At 42.0% G+C, this 18,516-nt stretch overlaps 1 protein-coding gene across 12 annotated transcripts in view; it reads left to right on the top strand.

The window, feature by feature from the left end:
• The window catches only part of GRM4 (glutamate metabotropic receptor 4), a 506,939-nt gene that overhangs the window by 479,988 nt on the left and 8,435 nt on the right, over positions 1-18,516 (top strand). For all 12 annotated transcript variants that reach the window (XM_077334409.1, XM_077334410.1, XM_077334412.1 and 9 more), the window contains one exon: positions 11,355-11,601. In XM_077334409.1, coding sequence (XP_077190524.1) covers positions 11,355-11,601 — 247 coding nt within the window. The remainder of the gene's footprint in view (positions 1-11,354; positions 11,602-18,516) is intronic.

The following is an 18,516-nucleotide window of genomic DNA, read 5'->3' as shown; positions in this document are numbered from 1 at the left end:
AAAAAATGTGCAATGTAGTCTATTTCAAGGCTGATTTTTTTCCTGGTAGGACTCTTGTGCCTGTAGCAGCTATGCAACATCTAGAAACTCAGAAGCCAACAACCTCTACAAACCAGGAGAAATATTATGTGTTAGATTTCTATTTGTCGAGCAGCCTAGAGTTGTCAGACCCCTGGTGGAGGTGCATGGCTTCTGCCACCAGAGACCACCACCTTGCTGCTAATCAGTTGGCAGGCAGGGGAGTTACCTAGAAAAACAGTAAGCCTAGCTGATGTTGCACTGAAATGTTTATATCACTTCTGATGTGATCCAGAAATGACATTATGAGTTCAGGGCAACACTGTGGTATTTGAGCAAAAATTCTATGATAGAAGTAAAATTTATCATAGAGTTATGCCCCAATTCCAGAGCATCTCTCTGATGTTGCTGCATGATGACATTACTTCTGAGTCACACTGAAAGTGGCGTAGATACCTTGCCACTCCTGGTATGCCTCTCCATCCCCACTGGTTGCCATGAGGTACCTGACAATCTTAACAGGGAACCATCTCAACTTGCTGCCACACAAAAGTACAGAGCATCTTACTTTGACAGTTCTACATTCTTCTTTCAGCTCTGGAGTACTGCAAATGGTGAGGGGGTCTTTTGACTTCTTTGGGCCATTTTTGCCAGTAGAAATAACCACAAGGCACTCTAATTTCCCCTTTCTCTGGCTCTATATGACTCTGAGCAAAAAAAGGGGGCAAACAGGGTGCCCCTGTGGTCATTTCTACTGGCAAAAACAGTGCTGCGGGGAAGGGGGAAGCCACGAGTCTCTCCTCTCCCCTGTCAACTTTCCAGAGCTAAATGGGGCAAGAGAGCACTGTAAGGTATCCTGTTCTTCTGTGTGATAGCAAGTCAGATGTGTCCTGACCTATGTAGGATGTAATGTCTAGTTTGAGCCTAAGTCAGGAGGAAATGAAATGATACGTTCCATTTGCTCCCAGGTTATTTACCACCTCATTACCATCTTGCTGAGCTTTATGTGCAGCTAAAGTCTAAACCCAGACTTGATAAATTGCTTTTTCATTGCCCACTAGTGGCTTGGGTGCCAATGTGGGAGGCATGGGGGAGGAAGAGCACCAGTGCATTTATACCAATTCGGCTTAAAACTAGAAATGACATAGGAGATACTCTAGCATTTCTCTATGATTGATATCTCTCTACCCCTTCCCCATCTTGAGATAAATTTTCCCTCCAAAATGAAGCTCACTGTCCCAGTTACTGTTTGATCTCTTTGGTTTTATTCAGCTCTGAGAGCTTCTGGGAAAGTGTATAGCCACCATTACTTCAAAACCGCTTTGTCAGAATGGCACGGATTTTATTTACAAAGAGGGGAAGGGTACTTGATTTATTCAGTTTATTTATTATTAGATTTTTATACTGCCCTCCCATATGGCTCAGGGAGGTTGGAATGAGGAATCAATTAACCTTCAAGAAATCAGCTTCTAGTACTTAGTTGCAGGCTTTTCTTTTAGGTAATGGAGCAGATATTAAAGGGAGCGATCTGCAAACATCTGGAGGACAATTTGGTGATCCAAGGAAGTCAGCATGGATTTGTCTTCAACAGGTCCTGCCAGACCAACCTGGTTTCCTTTTTTGACCAAGTAACAGGTTTGCTGGATCGGGGAAATTCGGTTGATGTCATTTACTTGGATTTTAGTAAAGCTTTTGACAAGATTCCCCATGATATTCTGATGAATAAGTTGAAGGACTGCAATCTGGATTTTCAGATAGTTAAGTGGATAGGGAATTGGTTAGAGAACCGCACTCAAAGAGTTGTTGTAAATAGTCTTTCATCAGACTGGAGAGAGGTGAGTAGCGGGGTACCTCAGGGCTCGGTGGTCGGCCCGGTACTTTTTAACATATGTATTAATGATCTAGATGAGGGGGTAGAGGGACTACTCATCAAGTTTGCAGATGACACCAAATTGGGAGGACTGGCAAATACTCCGGAAGATAGAGACAGAGTTCAACGAGATCTGAACACAATGGAAAAATGGGCAAATGAGAACAAGATGCAATTTAATAAAGATAAGTGTAAAGTTCTGCATCTGGGTCAGAAAAATGAAAAGCATGCCTACTGGATGGGGGATACACTTCTAGGTAACACTGTGTGTGAACGAGACCTTGGGGTACTCGTGGATTGTAAACTAAACATGAGCAGGCAGTGTGATGCAGTGGTAAAAAAGGTGAATACCATTTTGGGCTGTATCAACAGGGGCATTACATCAAAATCACAAGATGTCATAGTCCCATTGTATACAGCACTGGTCAGACCACACCTGGAGTACTGTGTGCAGTTCTGGAGGCCTCACTTCAAGAAGGACGTAGATAAAATTGAAAGGGTACAGAGGAGAGCGACGAAGATGATCTGGGGCCAAGGGACCAAGCCCTATGAAGATAGGTTGAGGGACTTAGGAATGTTCAGCCTGGAGAAAAGGAGGTTGAAAGGGGACATGATAGCTCTCTTTAAGTATTTGAAAGGTTGTCACTTGGAGGAGGGCAGGATGCTGTTTCTGTTGGCTGCAGAGGAGAGGACACGCAGTAAAGGGTTTAATCATCAAGTACAATGATATAGGCTAGATATCAGGAAAATAATTTTCACAGTCAGAGTAGTTCAGCAGTGGAATAGGCTGCCTAAGGAGGTGGTGAACTCCCCCTCACTGGCAGTCTTCAAGCAAAGGTTGGATACACACTTTTCTTGGATGCTTTAGAATGCTTAGGGCTGATCCTGCATAAAGCAGGGGGTTGGACTAGATGTCCTGTATGGCCCCTTCCAACTCTATGATTCTATGATACTATGATTCTGTTACAATGTCCTTACAGAGAGATTTCTTCAAGGTGTTTATACCAAAACCACTGACTTCTGGAGTGACTAGAGCTCTACCTCACACGCACATATCTAAGGGACTACACCCTGATTTCCCCTCTCTAACTAGGCAGGGTTCTTCCTTCTCTTCCTCAGTAGGAGTAACCTTTCACTTTGGCCGGATTTGGGAGTAACCATCTGACTACCCACGTTCTCACTGCCAAACAACTGCTCTAGTTGCCGAGGCACTATGAGGTTTAGCACTCAATAGAAAACTCTGCCTTCTCTTCAGATAAGTGTTTAAGCTAAATTAGGTCAGAATCAGAATCAGACCTCTATCAGACCAGTTGCAGACTGAACTCCAAGGGCCATTCTGCACCAGGATCAATGTTGCAAATTGGTTTCAGAATGAAAAAACGCCATTTTAAATAGTGGAATTCGTCGTTATGCATACCTGCCTTTGTAGTGGAATCCAGTTGCGTTTCTATAGTTTCCTACAGGTTTCCGGTCTCGGCAAAAATCGCTATCCAGGAAGTGATATTTGCCGAGCTTTGTCCCGCCCCTGGCTGTCAATCAAACGAGCAGCCAGTGAGCGGCCGTTATCATGCTCCCGAAAAGTTCCTTTCCCTTTAAGGCAAGTTAAAAAAAAACACACACATTGCAACGAATCTGCGTTGATTCATTGCAACGGAGAGACCCATCTAGCTAGCAGGTGGCGTGTGAGCTTCCGTTTCATCATTGCCATGCTCCCCCTGAGTGAAAAAACCCCACCCCCTCCCCCCGTGCACGGGCGCAATTTTCGGCCGAAAATAAAGGGAAAAATAAAGGGAAAATAAACCAGCAAACGGGGCTGTGTGGTGCTTGGTGACTTAAAACAGAGGGACTGCAGCCGGGGAAGCCTCGCTGGGTAAATGAAGGCTCACCGGTTCGTTGTGCTCCGCTCGCTCCGAGAAAAAAAAATGGCGATCGCTTCACCGGAATATCAGAGGAGAGAGGCAGGGGGAGGGTCTTTGCTGAAACCGCAACAATGGTAATGCACAGGTCTTTTTCGCTAGTGTTGCAGATTGGTTGCAGGAGTGTAGTGCTTTCCGGAGGGTGAATCCACTTTTTGGGATTTCCCTGAAAGCGCTACAACGAAGCGCTTTTTGCGGATCGGTTTCAGGAGTGTGGCAGATTGTCTACGACGTTGTGCATAGCCGCATTTTTGTAGCGATTACAATTTGCCACACTCCTGCTACAAAGAATCGGTGCAGAATGGCCCCAAGTCTTATTTTCAGTCCACAGCCAGTATAACAACTGCCACAGAGCTGTGGCTTGTCAGTCGCAGGGCTCAGAGCAACCTGTAGCCCTGGCTCTTTCTACCTAGTGATTTTTAACCCTTCACTCACTGCTACTGTTGTTTCGGTACTTAGAGCCTCATTTTCTAATCACAGTCTCACATGTCACTTTTGACTTTAATTGATACTTACTGTGGTTCCATCCCCCTTTCATCCCATGCTGCTTCCATTAAATTGCTGGTTGTAATCTGATAACTCTACTACCCCTTTGAGGAGACAAGGGTCTTTTCTGCATGTGTAGGATAATGCACTTTCAATGTACTTTTGCAGCTGGAGACAGGAAAATCTACTTCTTAAGTGCATTGAAAGTATATTAAATTTGTTATTGTTGTTATGTGCGAAGTCGTGTCCGACCCATCACGACCCCATGGACAATGATCCTCCAGGCCTTCCTGTCCTCTACCATTCCCCGGAGTCCATTTAAGTTTGCACCTACTGCTTCAGTGACTCCATCCATCCACCTCATTCTCTGTCGTCCCCTTCTTCTTTTGCCCTCGATCTCTCCCAGCATTAGGCTCTTCTCCAGGGAGTCCTTCCTTCTCATGAGGTGGCCAAAATATTTGAGTTTCATCTTCAGGATCTGGCCTTCTAAAGAGCAGTCAGGGCTGATCTCCTCTAGGACTGACCGGTTTGTTCGCCTTGCAGTCCAAGGGGCTCGCAAGAGTCTTCTCCAGCACCAGAGTTCAAAAGCCTCAATTCTTTGACGCTCGGCCTTCCTTATGGTCCAACTTTCGCAGCCATACATTGCAACTGGGAAGACCATAGCCTTGACTAAACGCACTTTTGTTGGCAGGGTGATGTCTCTGCTTTTTAGGATGCTGTCTAGATTTGCCATAGCTTTCCTCCCCAGGAGCAAGCGTCTTTTAATTTCTTTGCTGCAGTCCCCATCTGCAGTGATCTTGGAGCCCAGGAAAATAAAATCTGTCACTATCTCCATTTCTTCCCCTTCTATTTGCCAGGAATTGAGAGGGCCGGATGCCATGATCTTTGTTTTCTTGATGTTGAGTTTCAAGCCAACTTTGGCACTCTCCTCCTTCACCCGCATCAACAGGCTCTTTAGTTCCTCTTCACTTTCCTCTTCACTTTCTGCCATTAGTATAGTATATTAATTATTAGTATATTATTAGTATATTAATTAATGTGTGTGAAATGGGCCAAGGTCTTTGCAAAAGTAGTAAAAGTGAAGCTAGGATCCAGGCCTGCTGCTCTTTGTGTCACAAATCCTGCAGCTGCCTAAAACTGCTTCAGTTTTTATGGCCATTTATTTGACAAAGATCTACATTTCCTTTATTTTATTTTTTTAGGAGACAGAGTTTGCTAATCTTTGACGACAGCAGAGAAAGGGGGGGAAAGACCTTCCCTCCAAGTGAAACATGCTCCTGTTCAACACAACTAGCAGGTTACTCAAGCCATAGCCTTTAGCATGCTTCTTTGGTTATATAACCTAATGTAATAGTTCCTTTTCTAAGTAAGTAATATTCTAGGACGTGCAGAGGCAAAGGATGTCAGAGTTCCTAAACCTTCGAATAAAAGTTTGTAATGCAGGGGTGAGAAAGACTTCCTTGTTCTGTGCAACAAGAAAAGAAGTGTTCCCCTCTCCTTTAGTGAAAGCAACAATAGGAATATGATTCAGATTCACAGCCTTCCACTTGTAGGCTTAGGAGACTCCCCCAAGGCTTGAGGATTTATGGTTTCTGAGTCAGTTTACCGTCCCCAAATCCCACTGCTTTTGAGAGTGGCAGAATACATTTAAATCAACAGGAGGAAAATGAAGCACACCATGTATTCTGAACTACTAAATACAAAGGGCCAATTCATAGAAAATGTTGTGATGTGATTATGTGCTCAGCCATCCAGTCAAACTGATTGCGTGACACCAGCAATAACAACACTAGCAATCATGCAGGGCCCACTTGCTAATCTGAACAATACTGCCCGTGACCTGTTTGGAGATGTAAATTCCCAACAAATTTTGAAACCGTGGAGGAAAAAACAACAAGAGGTGGCGGCTAAGCCTTAGCCGCTAAGGGTCAGAAAAAAATTGGTCAGTATATGCAAACCTTACCATTCTTATCAAATGTAATTTGAAGGACATAATGACTAATTTTGTAGTTATATAAAATTGTACTGTTCTGAATATTTATACATTTTAACGCATAAGCGCCATAATCTTGTTCAATACAATTGCAAATTTACCCAGTGGTAAGATGATACAAACTTCTGCACCTTTTTTCCTACGTTTCAGTTTTTGTAATTTGAAAAGTAGGAATAAAATGTTGAAAAACCAAACATTTTGTAGTTAACAAATTATTTATTATTTGGATGTAGAAACAGTTTTCATACCATCAAAGCATTAAGGGTTATTAACAGACTGGGATAAATCTAACAGCACTGAATATGAACAAATTGAAAGTAAATCCTAAAAAGCCAGAGGTGATACTAGTTTGGAAGGAAGAGGTCTTGAAGGACATAGTTATCCCCACTTTTGATGGAGCTCAACTGACCTTTGCACATCCAGTTAAAAACCTCGGGATCATACTGGTTCCAGCTTTATTACCGGAGAAGAATGTAAATGTAACAGCAGCAACAAAAAAAGAGAGTTTCTACCAACTCAGCCTAGACCATAAGATGGTCCTTTACCTTGGGACAACTGACCTGGACCTCCATCATGGTAACATTGAGACTAGGTACACTGTACTTTGGTCTCTCCTCAAAATTATCTTGGAAACTCCAGCTGGTACAGAATTCCATGGCTTGGTTGAATGAATGAGCATGCATATTACTCCCATTATGCAGAAGTTCCATTGGCTGCCCATCTGTTGGCAGTTTAATTATGATGATAATTTTATTCATATAACCCACCCTTCTTTGTGTGAAGTATATTTGGCTTTGGCCCTCTTATTCCTGGGACTGCCGCTCTCCATATGTTGCACCATGAAAACTTTGCTCAAGTCATCAAGTGCCAACATGCAAATGAGCGAAATCAACAACAGCCCACACATGTGTTGTCTCCATTGTGTCTCCTGTTTTGTGGAATAGATTTCATGAGGAGGTCAGGAAAGCTCCCACTTTCCTGACTTTCCACAAACTATGCAAAACTGAACAATTCTGTAAAGGTAATAAGGTTGCACTGTACAAAATGCTTTTACAAACTTAATTACAGAGATTATTAGGGACTGCAATCTATAGTGCTGTGCATATCTTATTGTGAGTAAGCTCCTTTTCATGTAATTTCTGTACCACCTAATGTGTCAGTTCTTTCTGGAGTTCCAGACTTCCAAAAATCCTTATTGAATGTCCCATTTTGTTGATTGTACTGTGTTACTTTGTGTAATCTGTTTTGAGTCTCTGTGAGAAAGGCAGATTATGCATACATACATACAAATTCAAAACTGAGCACTTTGATGTTGTATTAGCATCATATACTCATTATGATATTAACAGACAAAACAGATGCAAGTGGATAGCCATGGTCTGAAGCAATAGAACAAAGTTACAGTGCCCCCCTTAAGACAAAGTTAATTTTATTCAAGATATATAAGTTTCCCATTTCCTCAAATACAATGAAATGGGAATTACAAGTCCAATCATAGAGGGTGAGAAGTAAATTAACATGCAGCATGATGAAGATGTTTAAAAGATTCACATCCCACAGTTAGGAATACATCTGCCCACTAATCTCCAATCTTGTCATATTTATTTCCTTCACTGTGTTTTTTCCCGAAATTTAATCCAAACAAATGGTAACCTTTTAAACTAAGCTTGTTATTCCTGCTTGGTCCTTGAATCGGAGGAAGTGTGCATACAGAAGGTTTAAATGGCTTGAACCTCAAACCTAACTGAACAAGGTCTGGGAAGCGTTTGAGGGAATTGCTTCCTCTGAGCCTGGGCGTGGGGGAATATGAATCAGCAAAATTTGTGAAGAATTTAGGGTTGTGAACCAGTTCATACCCATTCCTAATGTCCACTTATGCAATTGGTTCCCTTAAATGTGTGCACAGTAAACAAATTGGTGCTGCTTCTCACTCAAATTTTCCAACAGTATTTGATTCTGCTTTATTTTCCACTCTTGAATTTCAGTCACCCATGGTCATCAGCATTTTTTAAAGATGTGTGATTAATTTCTCCCTGGATAATTGCCAGCTTGGTGTAGTGGTTAGGAGCATGCATTTCTAATCTGGCGAGCCAGGTTTGATTCCCCACTCCTCCTCCTCCACATGCAGCCAGTTGGGAGACCTTGGCCTCACCACAAAGCTGTTCTGACTGAGCAGTAATATCAGGTCTCTCTCAGCTTCAGCTGCCTCACAGGTTGTCTGTTGTCTGTTGTCTGTTGTGGGGAGAGGAAAGGGAAGGTGACTGTAAGCCGCTTTGAGACTCCTTCAGGTAGAGAAAAGCGGCATATAAGAACCAACTCTTCTTCTTCTTGCATAAAAGCTTTCAATTCCTCTTCAGCATTTGTAGTTGAGCTGTACACTTAAACGATGGTTATGCATATAGGCTTTCCATGAAGTCTGATTGATATTATTCAGTTAGATTTTGCATTAAACCCTGTGAGTTATATATGCATACATGCATATGTTTCTGATTGTGAAGCTTGTATTATAGAAAAGTTTCCCTCCCTGACCTCAAACACACCTGAATGTACATTGCTTCTTTTTTTTTTGTACCTAACTTATGACCTTTTTTTTTTTTTTGCAGAGTCACCACTGGTACCTTGCAGACAGGGTTTGGAAATTCCAGATTTGGAACTTCCTGGAGGTTTGAGGGCAGAGCTTGGGGAGGGAAGATGGTTTATGATGGATGAAATCGTATAGATTCCAACCTCAGAAGCTGCCATTTCATCCAGGGGAATGGATCTGTATCGTCCAGAAGTCAATTGTAATTGTGAGAGAACTCCAGTCTTCGCTTGGAGATTGACAGCTCTACCTGCAGGGACTGTTACAGACTGTGGGGAGAGATAATTTTTGCAGAATGAAACTTACTCACTCTTTGGTTAATGATGGGGGGTGGGATGTGCATACCAGTCCTGGGGTGAGCTTCTGTGCTCTTATTAGCAAGATCTAAGATGGATCTCATTTTCTAGAAAAGTCAAATTAAACTATGGATCTTGCATGTCTTTACTCAGTCAAAGAGAGGGAGGGGGAAACCAATGGCCAAATTAGAACGATGGCTTGTAATTTGGAGAGTTGAAGGATTATACTGCCCTGCCACATCACTTTGATTAGGCAAAATGAAGCGAGCTTCCCATTCTGTTACTATCTGATTTACACGTCCCCCTACTTGCAAGATGCCTGCCTGGCCCTTTCCAAAGACAAATGGATTATTCTACAGTCAGATTAATGGGCTTTCATTTTGCAAAACATCTGTCACCGTTAGTCCTGGACAGTGAGCGTGAAATTAGTTTTGACTGCAGAAAGGCTACGTCGGTGTGCAATATGTGACTAACATTACAACGGCTCAGGAAGTGAGCTGGTGAATGAGAATTACCTGTTGAAAGGAAAATGGGCTTTTTCTGTGCACCTACTGGGCAAGGAGGGAAGAAAGGTGGGAACTGGAGGAGGAGCTGAAATACACATCCAGGCACAATCCATCCATTTCTGTGCTGGCAACATATTTCACTTCTTTATTTGTGGCCAGTTTGCTAAGAGTGAACACAAGTGAAGTATATTATGGATTCATATTTATGGATTCATATTTGTATAGACATCTGTATGGAAAGAATAAGCAGAGATACACAGCAGCCTGCAGGAGACAGAATGGTTATGTGTGTATTCTTAAATCTCTCCTTTTGTTCATGCCATTCTAACAGATCTTTTGAAGATCACATGGAATGTCATGCAAAATACCCCCTTATTGCAGTGTATGACAGCAGTCCTGAACAGGTTTACTCAAGATTTTGTTCTGGTCTATTTAATGAGTTTACTCCCAGAAAAGTATTTTTAGGATGGCACTGTGTAACATACCCACATTACATTCAAGGATAATGAGCATTCTTTATAAATATTCAGTGAGTTGCAACATTTAACAGACTGCCAAACGGCCAATGGATATGTTAGCTGATTAATCAACTAACATATTCATTGGTTGTTTGGTAGGGAGTGGGACCAGGTCAAATTAGTGTCTGGAAAGTGAGACTATTCATCGTATTTTAGGGTTTGGATATGGAATTAACACCAAGACATTTACGTTGGTCTTTCCTCCTAACAGTGAAGGACAATGTTTGCTTATTAAATTGTAAATTGTCTTGTGTTTCATTACATATTTCACTAAGACACCTGTATTGAGGTTTGGTAATGTGCAGGTGTTTACATTTAAAGTAAAGGAGATGACCTAAAAAGCCAATGACTAAGCAATTCTTGAGGTTTTCTTTCATCAGCTGACAGCCCTACCACTTAGGCTTCAGAAACTATAGCAATTCACAGCTGCAAAATTTAGTGTCCATTTAATCCAAAGACTTGCTGTCTGAAGTATGAGACTCCCTTCCTCTTGTGACTTGCAATTTATTGAAAGATGCGGCCGTCGTATTTCAGCTGGCAATTGGTGATGGTAGTTAATGCTGGCTAAGAAGTAGTGTACTTTATCTTTTTGAAAATAAAAATAAAAATGGCTCTTTGTGTATTAAATGTGTTTTCAATCATATCCCCTTAGGAATGGGCTCAAGTAATACGTTCTGGCTTGGGTCCACCAGATTGTTGTTATGGATGGAAGGATTTTAGTTTGTGACTTTTCATCTCAGCTCTTATGCTGCTGTCCAACCCCCCCCCCCCCCAAACACACACACAGACACACTGCAGGCTTTGCTGGAGAACACTATCCAAGCCAGTTTTTTGTAATGTATGGTGAAGAATACCAAGAAGAATTTTAACAGTCACCTGTCCTGTCATTACTGCATCATATTTCTAAGTTTTCAGCATGTGGGTGAAAGGTGGCTTTGGGAGTGAACAGTAAAACAATTATATAAAACTAGCACGTTTCCAGTTGTATCTGTTCTATTAATTCATTCTTCCATTCAGATTATTGATCTATGAACTCAGCCATGTTTTCCCCTCATCTTAGGCTCTGGAACGATGCTTCTTTGCTCCAGGCACTTACACAGAGAGTAAAGAAAGTTGCCATGGTTTAGGGAGTTGATTTCAGAGCTAAGCCTCTTCCCTTGTGTTTTTCAGATGTACATTCAGACTACAACGTTGACCATTTCCGTGAGCCTAAGCGCCTCTGTCTCCTTGGGCATGCTCTACATGCCCAAGGTCTACATCATCCTCTTCCACCCAGAGCAAAATGTGCCCAAACGGAAGCGCAGCCTCAAGGCAGTTGTGACAGCAGCCACCATGTCCAACAAATTCACTCAGAAGGGAGGCTTCCGCCCCAATGGAGAGGCCAAATCGGAACTGTGTGAAAATCTTGAAACACAAGGTAACCTTCTGAATGCACTTATTCCTGTGATTCTCTCTCTCTCTTTTAAAATAAAAGAGACCACATTCAGGATGCAGCTTTATAGCCCTCTAAACTGTAATATCTGACAGCAGAGATGGAGTAACTCTTCAGCAAGTAACTGAAGCCATTGTAGAAAATGCCTTTAGAAGACCAGAATGACCACACTAGTTTCCATTTGTTTGTCCTTCCTAAAAAGGCTCATTTTTACCATTTATGCTGTGGAGATGCACACACACAATCCTCATTTTCCAGAACTAGGCTTTCTGCATTACTGGAAATACAATATATACCCAAAGGCACCAAATCTTTTGTTGTTGAATTTACAGAATGTGATTACTGAATTAAAGTTAAGTAGAAAAATGGCCAAAGCAATATAAAATGTTTTTAAATCCCCACAAACCATTATTTTTGAATGTGTTGGTTGTTCTTCTGCTGACCAGCAACATGGAATTCCACAATAAACAGAAATATAAACAATTTTTATGCCCAAAATATTTTACTTTTATTCATTGTAAACTTGCCAAAATATGTGTGTGTGAAAGAAAAAGACGAATAAATATTTTTAAAATGTACAAAATTTAGTTTGGGGCCTAAGGATATTTTTAGAAACTTCTGCAGTTGCCTTTTCGAAGCTTCTGCAATTTTGTGCACTTAGCATATAGAGCAGCCTTTCTCAACCCCTGAAATATTCTTCAGGCTCTGAGAAATCCCAGAAGTGGTGTAATCGTACTGTGTATTGTTGGGAAGTATAGCTGTGTAATCCCCCACCCAGGGCCCCTCCCCTTCCCATGCCCTCCAGGCCTATCATTGGTAATTTTGGGAGGAGAGAGGTGGGTCAACATGACCATATATGGTCATATCACCCAATAAATGTTTAACAATTTTTTAAAATATATTACAAATTAATTAACTCCCACCCATTCAGGAAACCCCTCCAGGACCATCAAGAAACCCCAGAATTACACAAAACCCTGGTTGAGAAAGTCTGGTTTAGAAAGCTGAAGAGATAAGCAAGTCACATCAGGATGTCATCTGAACAAGTCTTCCCATTGGGCACGTCTGTCACCTCCTATGTCATACTGTAAAACTCAGACCATAGTGTGGCCACAGCAATAAGTTGGAGCATCACCATATGGAATGTGGGAGAGCCATTACTGGGTCTCCAAGTGACTTTAGTTTTCTTTAAAAGGGCCATTCACTGTGGTAGCGGAGGGTTGGAATCTTTCCTTGTGCCTTGTTTCCCCAGCAGAAATCTCTTTATTTCAAGTTTAAATTCACAGCCTAAGAAGGAGAGTTGGTTCTTATATGCCACTTTTCTCTACCAAGAGTTTCAAAGCAGCTTACAGTCACCTTCCCTTTCCTCCCCCCCCCCCCATCAGACACCCTGTGAGGTAGGTGAGGATGAGAGAGCCCTGATATTACTGCTTGGTCAGAATAGCTTTATCAGTGCTGTGGCGAGGCCAAGGCCACCCAGCTGGCTGCATGTGGAGGAGTGGGGAATCAAACCTGTCTCACCAGATTAGAAGTCAGTGTTTCTAACCGCCTACACCAAGCTGGCTCTTAAATGGGGGGGAACGGAAGATTCCTCTCATGGAAGCAGCATAGGAAGAAATAATTGCCCCCCACGAACATACAACCTTCATGGTCTCAGTCTAAATCTTCTTTTTAAGGAAACTGAAAGATGTTTGGAGACCCAGCCACAGACCTCCAACATCTCATTTAAGTGTGCCCTCAGAAAAACACTTAAAGGGCAAAATGTTTGCTCTGATTTATGCAGTGACGCAAGATGTGCATTATAGGAAAAAGCAAGAACTTGCCAATCTGTTTAGCACCAAACACTTCAAAGTAAAGTAAAATCTTCCTCAAGGGTTTTAATTTTCAGTTAAATGTTATTGTGCTTTCTGGCATTTACTTCACAGGTGTCCCACTGTTTCCTAGACTTGCATTCTATTATTTGGATTTCTCTTTGTCACTGTCCTCCTCCACATATATTTCTGGCAATGCAAGAATTGCTTCAACGTGATCCCATAATGCAAGAACAAGAGAGCTGGTTCCATGGAACCAGAGGAGGGCTACAAAGATGGTGAGGGGGTTGGAGACCAAGTCATATGAAGAAAGGTTAAGGAAGCTTGGTCTCTTTAGCCTGAAGAGAAGGTGACTAAGAGGCGATATGTTAAACATCTTCAAATACTTGAGGAGCTGTTTTTTAGAAGATGAAGCAGAGTTGTTTTCTGTTGCCTCAGAGGGTTGAACAGAATCAATGGGTTTAAATTAATTCAAATGAATTATCAGCTAAACATCCGGAAGAAGTTCCTAACAATTAGAATGTTTCCTCAGTGGAACAGGCTTCCTCGGAGGTGGCAAGTTCTGTTTCTTTGGAAGGTTTTAAGCAGAGGCTACATAGTCATCTGTCCTTCTTTTTCTTTTAACATCTTATTGACGGCTGGAGATCTATTCTCCCGTATCCTCCCCCGGAGGTTTTGGCTAGGGGGAATTTTTTTGTTGTTTTAACACCACATTGTATCTTGGATCTTTGGATGAGTATTGTGTAATTTATATTGCTTTTAGGGGGGGTTTATTGGGGCTTTTAAATGTAACCCGCCACGAGCCTCGGGAATGGCGGGCTAAAAATCAAATTAATAATTATGATTATGATGATTTTTTGAACTTAGGCAGACTGTGAGTGGGTGGGCAGGAGGAGTTGTGCCAGTGTTTGTCTCTTGTGGCCCTTCCTTGCATACCCAGGGAATTGCTAATTGCCGCTCTTGGTAGGTGAACTTCCTCCAGGCCTGGCTGGATTCTAGAGATTTTTGGTAGAGGGATCAGTTATGCATAAAATTGAGGGCACCTTTGGTGGGCAGGTAGTTGTGAGTTCCTGATTGTAGAGGGGGTTGAACAAGATGACCCTGGAGGTACCTTCCAACGCTATGTTTCTATGGAAAGACACACATAACTGATCCTGTCCACAAAGTTGAACCTCTGCAGCTTGGGGTTGCTCCTGTGCTGCTGGGGCCAACGGGGCTGTATCTTCCACAGAATTTATAGTCCCAGGCAAAGCAAATCTCATGGAATACTTTGCTCAAAACAAGATATTTGCAAGTGTCATATCCTCAGATAGTTGCGTGGGGGGTATCTACAATATTTTTCCATTTATTTTAAGTTCTCCATATTTAGGAAGAGTTTTTTTTATCTTGCCTGTCTTTAGCAATTATCACACTACAGTTTCCTGTATGGCATTTTAATGACCTTGTGGAAGCAGAAAAGGACCATTTTACTCACTGATTTTCTCAGCTTCTCAGTTATATGCCTGAAGTGAATTAGAAATCCAGTGTCAATGGTATACATGGAAGAATCCCTGCACTACTAAAATGCACCATTAATTATGACTAATACCGCTAATGATATCATAATGTGTTGGGAGGGGGGCTGCTGGGAGCAGGGCTGGCTTTGTGCTGCACATAAATAAAGTAGAAATGTAGTAATCCTTACAATGCCCCTGTAAGGTAGATCGGTATTATGGGAGGTGCTTAAGCTAAGATATAGTGACTTACTTGAGGTTGCCTTGTGGATACTTGGCTGATGAAAGATGTGAACAAAGGACTTTGGTTTCCTTTCTAGATGAGTTTCTTAGCTAATGAGTGAGTCACCTATGATTCCTACAGCATAGGAAGGGAATATAGACCAAGTAACATGTGTGGCTTTCTAATAGTGTTAGCAAATCTTCCCTGGCTACTAGAGAAGGATGGAGGTAAAATTGCCAGATCCAGACTGGATAATTCCTGGAGATTTGGATGGAGCATGGGGAGGACAGGGAACTCAGTAGGATACGATGCTGTAGGGTCCATTCCCCAAAGAAGAAATTTTGTCCAGAGGCCTGATCTCTATAGGTCCTACCTGGAGACTTGCATCCCTACTTAAGGAATTTATGGAAGAGCTGATATTATTAAAGAACCAAACATAAGGATCTGGGCCCTCTGCATAGTAATCTGAAGAAATTTATTTGGCATGTATTCTTACTTGTGATATGATTGATTTGGAAGGAAAACGCTGCCTGTGAGATGCATGAGATGAGAGGGGAAATGTTCTCTCCTGTTAAACAGCCTCCTGTCTCAGTTCAGCATATATATGCAGCACGTGCTGTCAAACCTAGAACAAATGCAAGGAGAATGAGGCATGCTTTTCCATAGAAATTGGTTTCCATGGCAACTCTGCCTGTTTCCCCCTGGGACGGGAACCCTTGCAAAATCCAATAGTGCTTCGAAGAATAGCAAGACTGGATGTTTTGAGGCACCAATTACCTGGAACTCCCATTGCCTTCAGCAGAAGCTGTGGGGCTTATTGCCTTTGTAAATCTGTTTCTGCACACTTGTACACACAAGTATTAGTTTCAATTCTGCCTTTTGAAAGGCAAGCAATATAAGTGAAAACTCTTTGTAAAGCACCATTGATTTTTGAAAATTTAAACCTTTTTACAATTATATTTGCACACAATATCATGCTGTGAAAAATAGGATGGGACTGCTTTAATTGTTTCTTGGAATTGGGTTGCACCTGGAGGGAACAAACTCATAGGTCAGATCTACATGTTATTCATTGGATTGTTCAAAATATTTATATCTCACATGCTCAGCACTCAGGCTTAAAAGACTGCTTCCAATTTTGTTCAATTCAAATAATAAAAAGAGGGATAATTTTAAAACAATGAACAGTCCAGTAGTAAAAAGTGCATTTAAATATTATGACAAACTGGCAGCAGAAATCTTTGTGGCACACAAAGCTCATCATAACACAAAGCTGTAACATTGTGCTAAGATCATGGTAATGATGATGACTCCAGGCCTTCCAGTCCTCTACCATTCCTCGATGTCCATTTAAGTTTGCACCAACTGCTTCAGGGACTCCATCCAGCCACCTCATCCTCTGTCGTCCCCTTCTTCTTTTGCCCTCAATCGCTCCCAGCATTAGGCTCTTCTCCAGGGAGACCTTCCTTCTCATGGGATGGCCAAAGTATTTGAGTTTCATCTTCAGGATCTGGCCTTCTAAGGAACAGTCTGGGCTGATCTCCTCTAGGACTGACTGGTTTGTTCGCCTTGCAGTCCAAGGGACTCGCAAGAGTCTTCACCAACACCAGAGTTCAAAAGCCTAAATTCTTTGACGCTCGGTCTTCCTTATGGTCCAACTTTCACAGCCATACATTGCAACTGGGAAGACCATAGCCTTGACTACTAGTAGATTAGAAGATCATAACTGAAGGCCAGGATAGTTACAGGAAGAGACAACTCTTTAGACACTTTGGTTTTATGTGACTTAGGCCTAAAGACAAACATCAGCAGGTTAAACTGTGCTTACAAACAAGCAGGTTATGTCACCAAAGTGTCTACTTCTGTTTAATCAGTGTTGACTTGCAGGCTGGCATATGGGCAGAAAGATGATGCTCACATTTGTTTATTGTTTGGCAACCAAGCCATAGCTTTTATTCAACAATAATGTGTTGGCCAGTAAGGGGAGAGGGAGCTTGCTACCTTAACAGGGTAATGGACCCATCTCACCTACCCCAGCAGCACCCTGGGGAACCTGTCCCAGTCCCCCACTGGCCCACAGGAACCCTTGCTGCTGGTTATCCACCCAGCAGAGTGATTCATGGGGTGCTTCAGGAGGTGTAAACCTCCTTCCGCCCACCCCATTTCCTCATCTCTGCTGGCACTGTTTTGGGCCTTCCCAGTTGGGTCGGCCCACCCAAATGTACTGCCTTTAAACAAGGCTTCTTAACTGAGGAAACCTTTTGTTTCCCATTCAAACTCCTATCTCCTAATCCCCTTGCCTTCCCACAGTTGTGACAATTCTTATATCATACATAACCAGAAACAATATCTCCTCAAGACATAACCATAAACTTCAACAAATCAACAATATAACAGGTTGGGTGGGTTGGGGAGCTATGTGCTCAGCTGCTGTGGGAGAAAGAGGCCACTCCCATGCATGAGTGGATTTATAAAGGCACCTCGTGCCCACCCCTCTCTTTCCCATGCAGGGCGTACACACCCTGGCCTGCTCTTCCCTGGCACTCCCTGCCACCTCATCAATGACAGCCGCTGTAAGTTGCAGCTGTTTTTTATTTCAAAACTGGCACACTACTTTCTCCATAGCTCATATAGCTAACAGTCTTACACCTCTGTTTTGAACCAACTGAAGCTTCTGATTAGTTTTCAAAGGCAGCACCATGCTGAGAAAGATCCAAATATGAGAATGAAAGGCCAAGTGTATCAGTGCAGTAGGGTATTTCAGACAACTCTCCTTAAATGAGGCTTGCACATATTATGAAAAGAGAGTTGTAGAATGTGCTTATGAAAAACAGATGAGGTCAGACAGGAATGCCTCCAAAATTCTCTCTCTATATATTTCTTTTCAGATTTTAGAATTCCACATTACCAAATCTGACATCCTAAGAGTAACCAATGCATTTTAATCCTCCATTATTCTGTGTTTTTTTCTTTTATATTTCTAAATTTGGCATAGAATACTTGCACATGAGCAGTTCATTTCTTTCATGTCTTATCACTACTCCACATTGCCACTGATGTAACTGTATGGCTAGGTGGAGGTCTGTATGAACCTAACGCATCATACATGCTTGTGTATTGTTGTGTGAGTGATTAAAAGCATAGATGTAAATCAGTAAAATACTGCACAAAAAGAATCCTTTATTAATGCACATGTGCACCTTGGTACTATAAAACAGGAAAAATACTTATGACCTTGAAATAATAGAATGCTACAGAAAACTGTATTCTAGGATTTATTTTTCTTGTTATATTGGAAGTTAGAAACTGTGGAACAAAATTTCTTTCATTGTTACAATGTGTCTGCTTCTGTTCATCCAGAGTACTCTGTGAG

Source organism: Paroedura picta, chromosome 4, assembly GCF_049243985.1.
Source record: "Paroedura picta isolate Pp20150507F chromosome 4, Ppicta_v3.0, whole genome shotgun sequence".
Taxonomy (NCBI): domain Eukaryota; kingdom Metazoa; phylum Chordata; class Lepidosauria; order Squamata; family Gekkonidae; genus Paroedura; species Paroedura picta.
The sequence above is the reverse complement of the archived record's forward strand: the minus strand, read 5'-3'. Positions and strand labels throughout refer to the sequence as shown.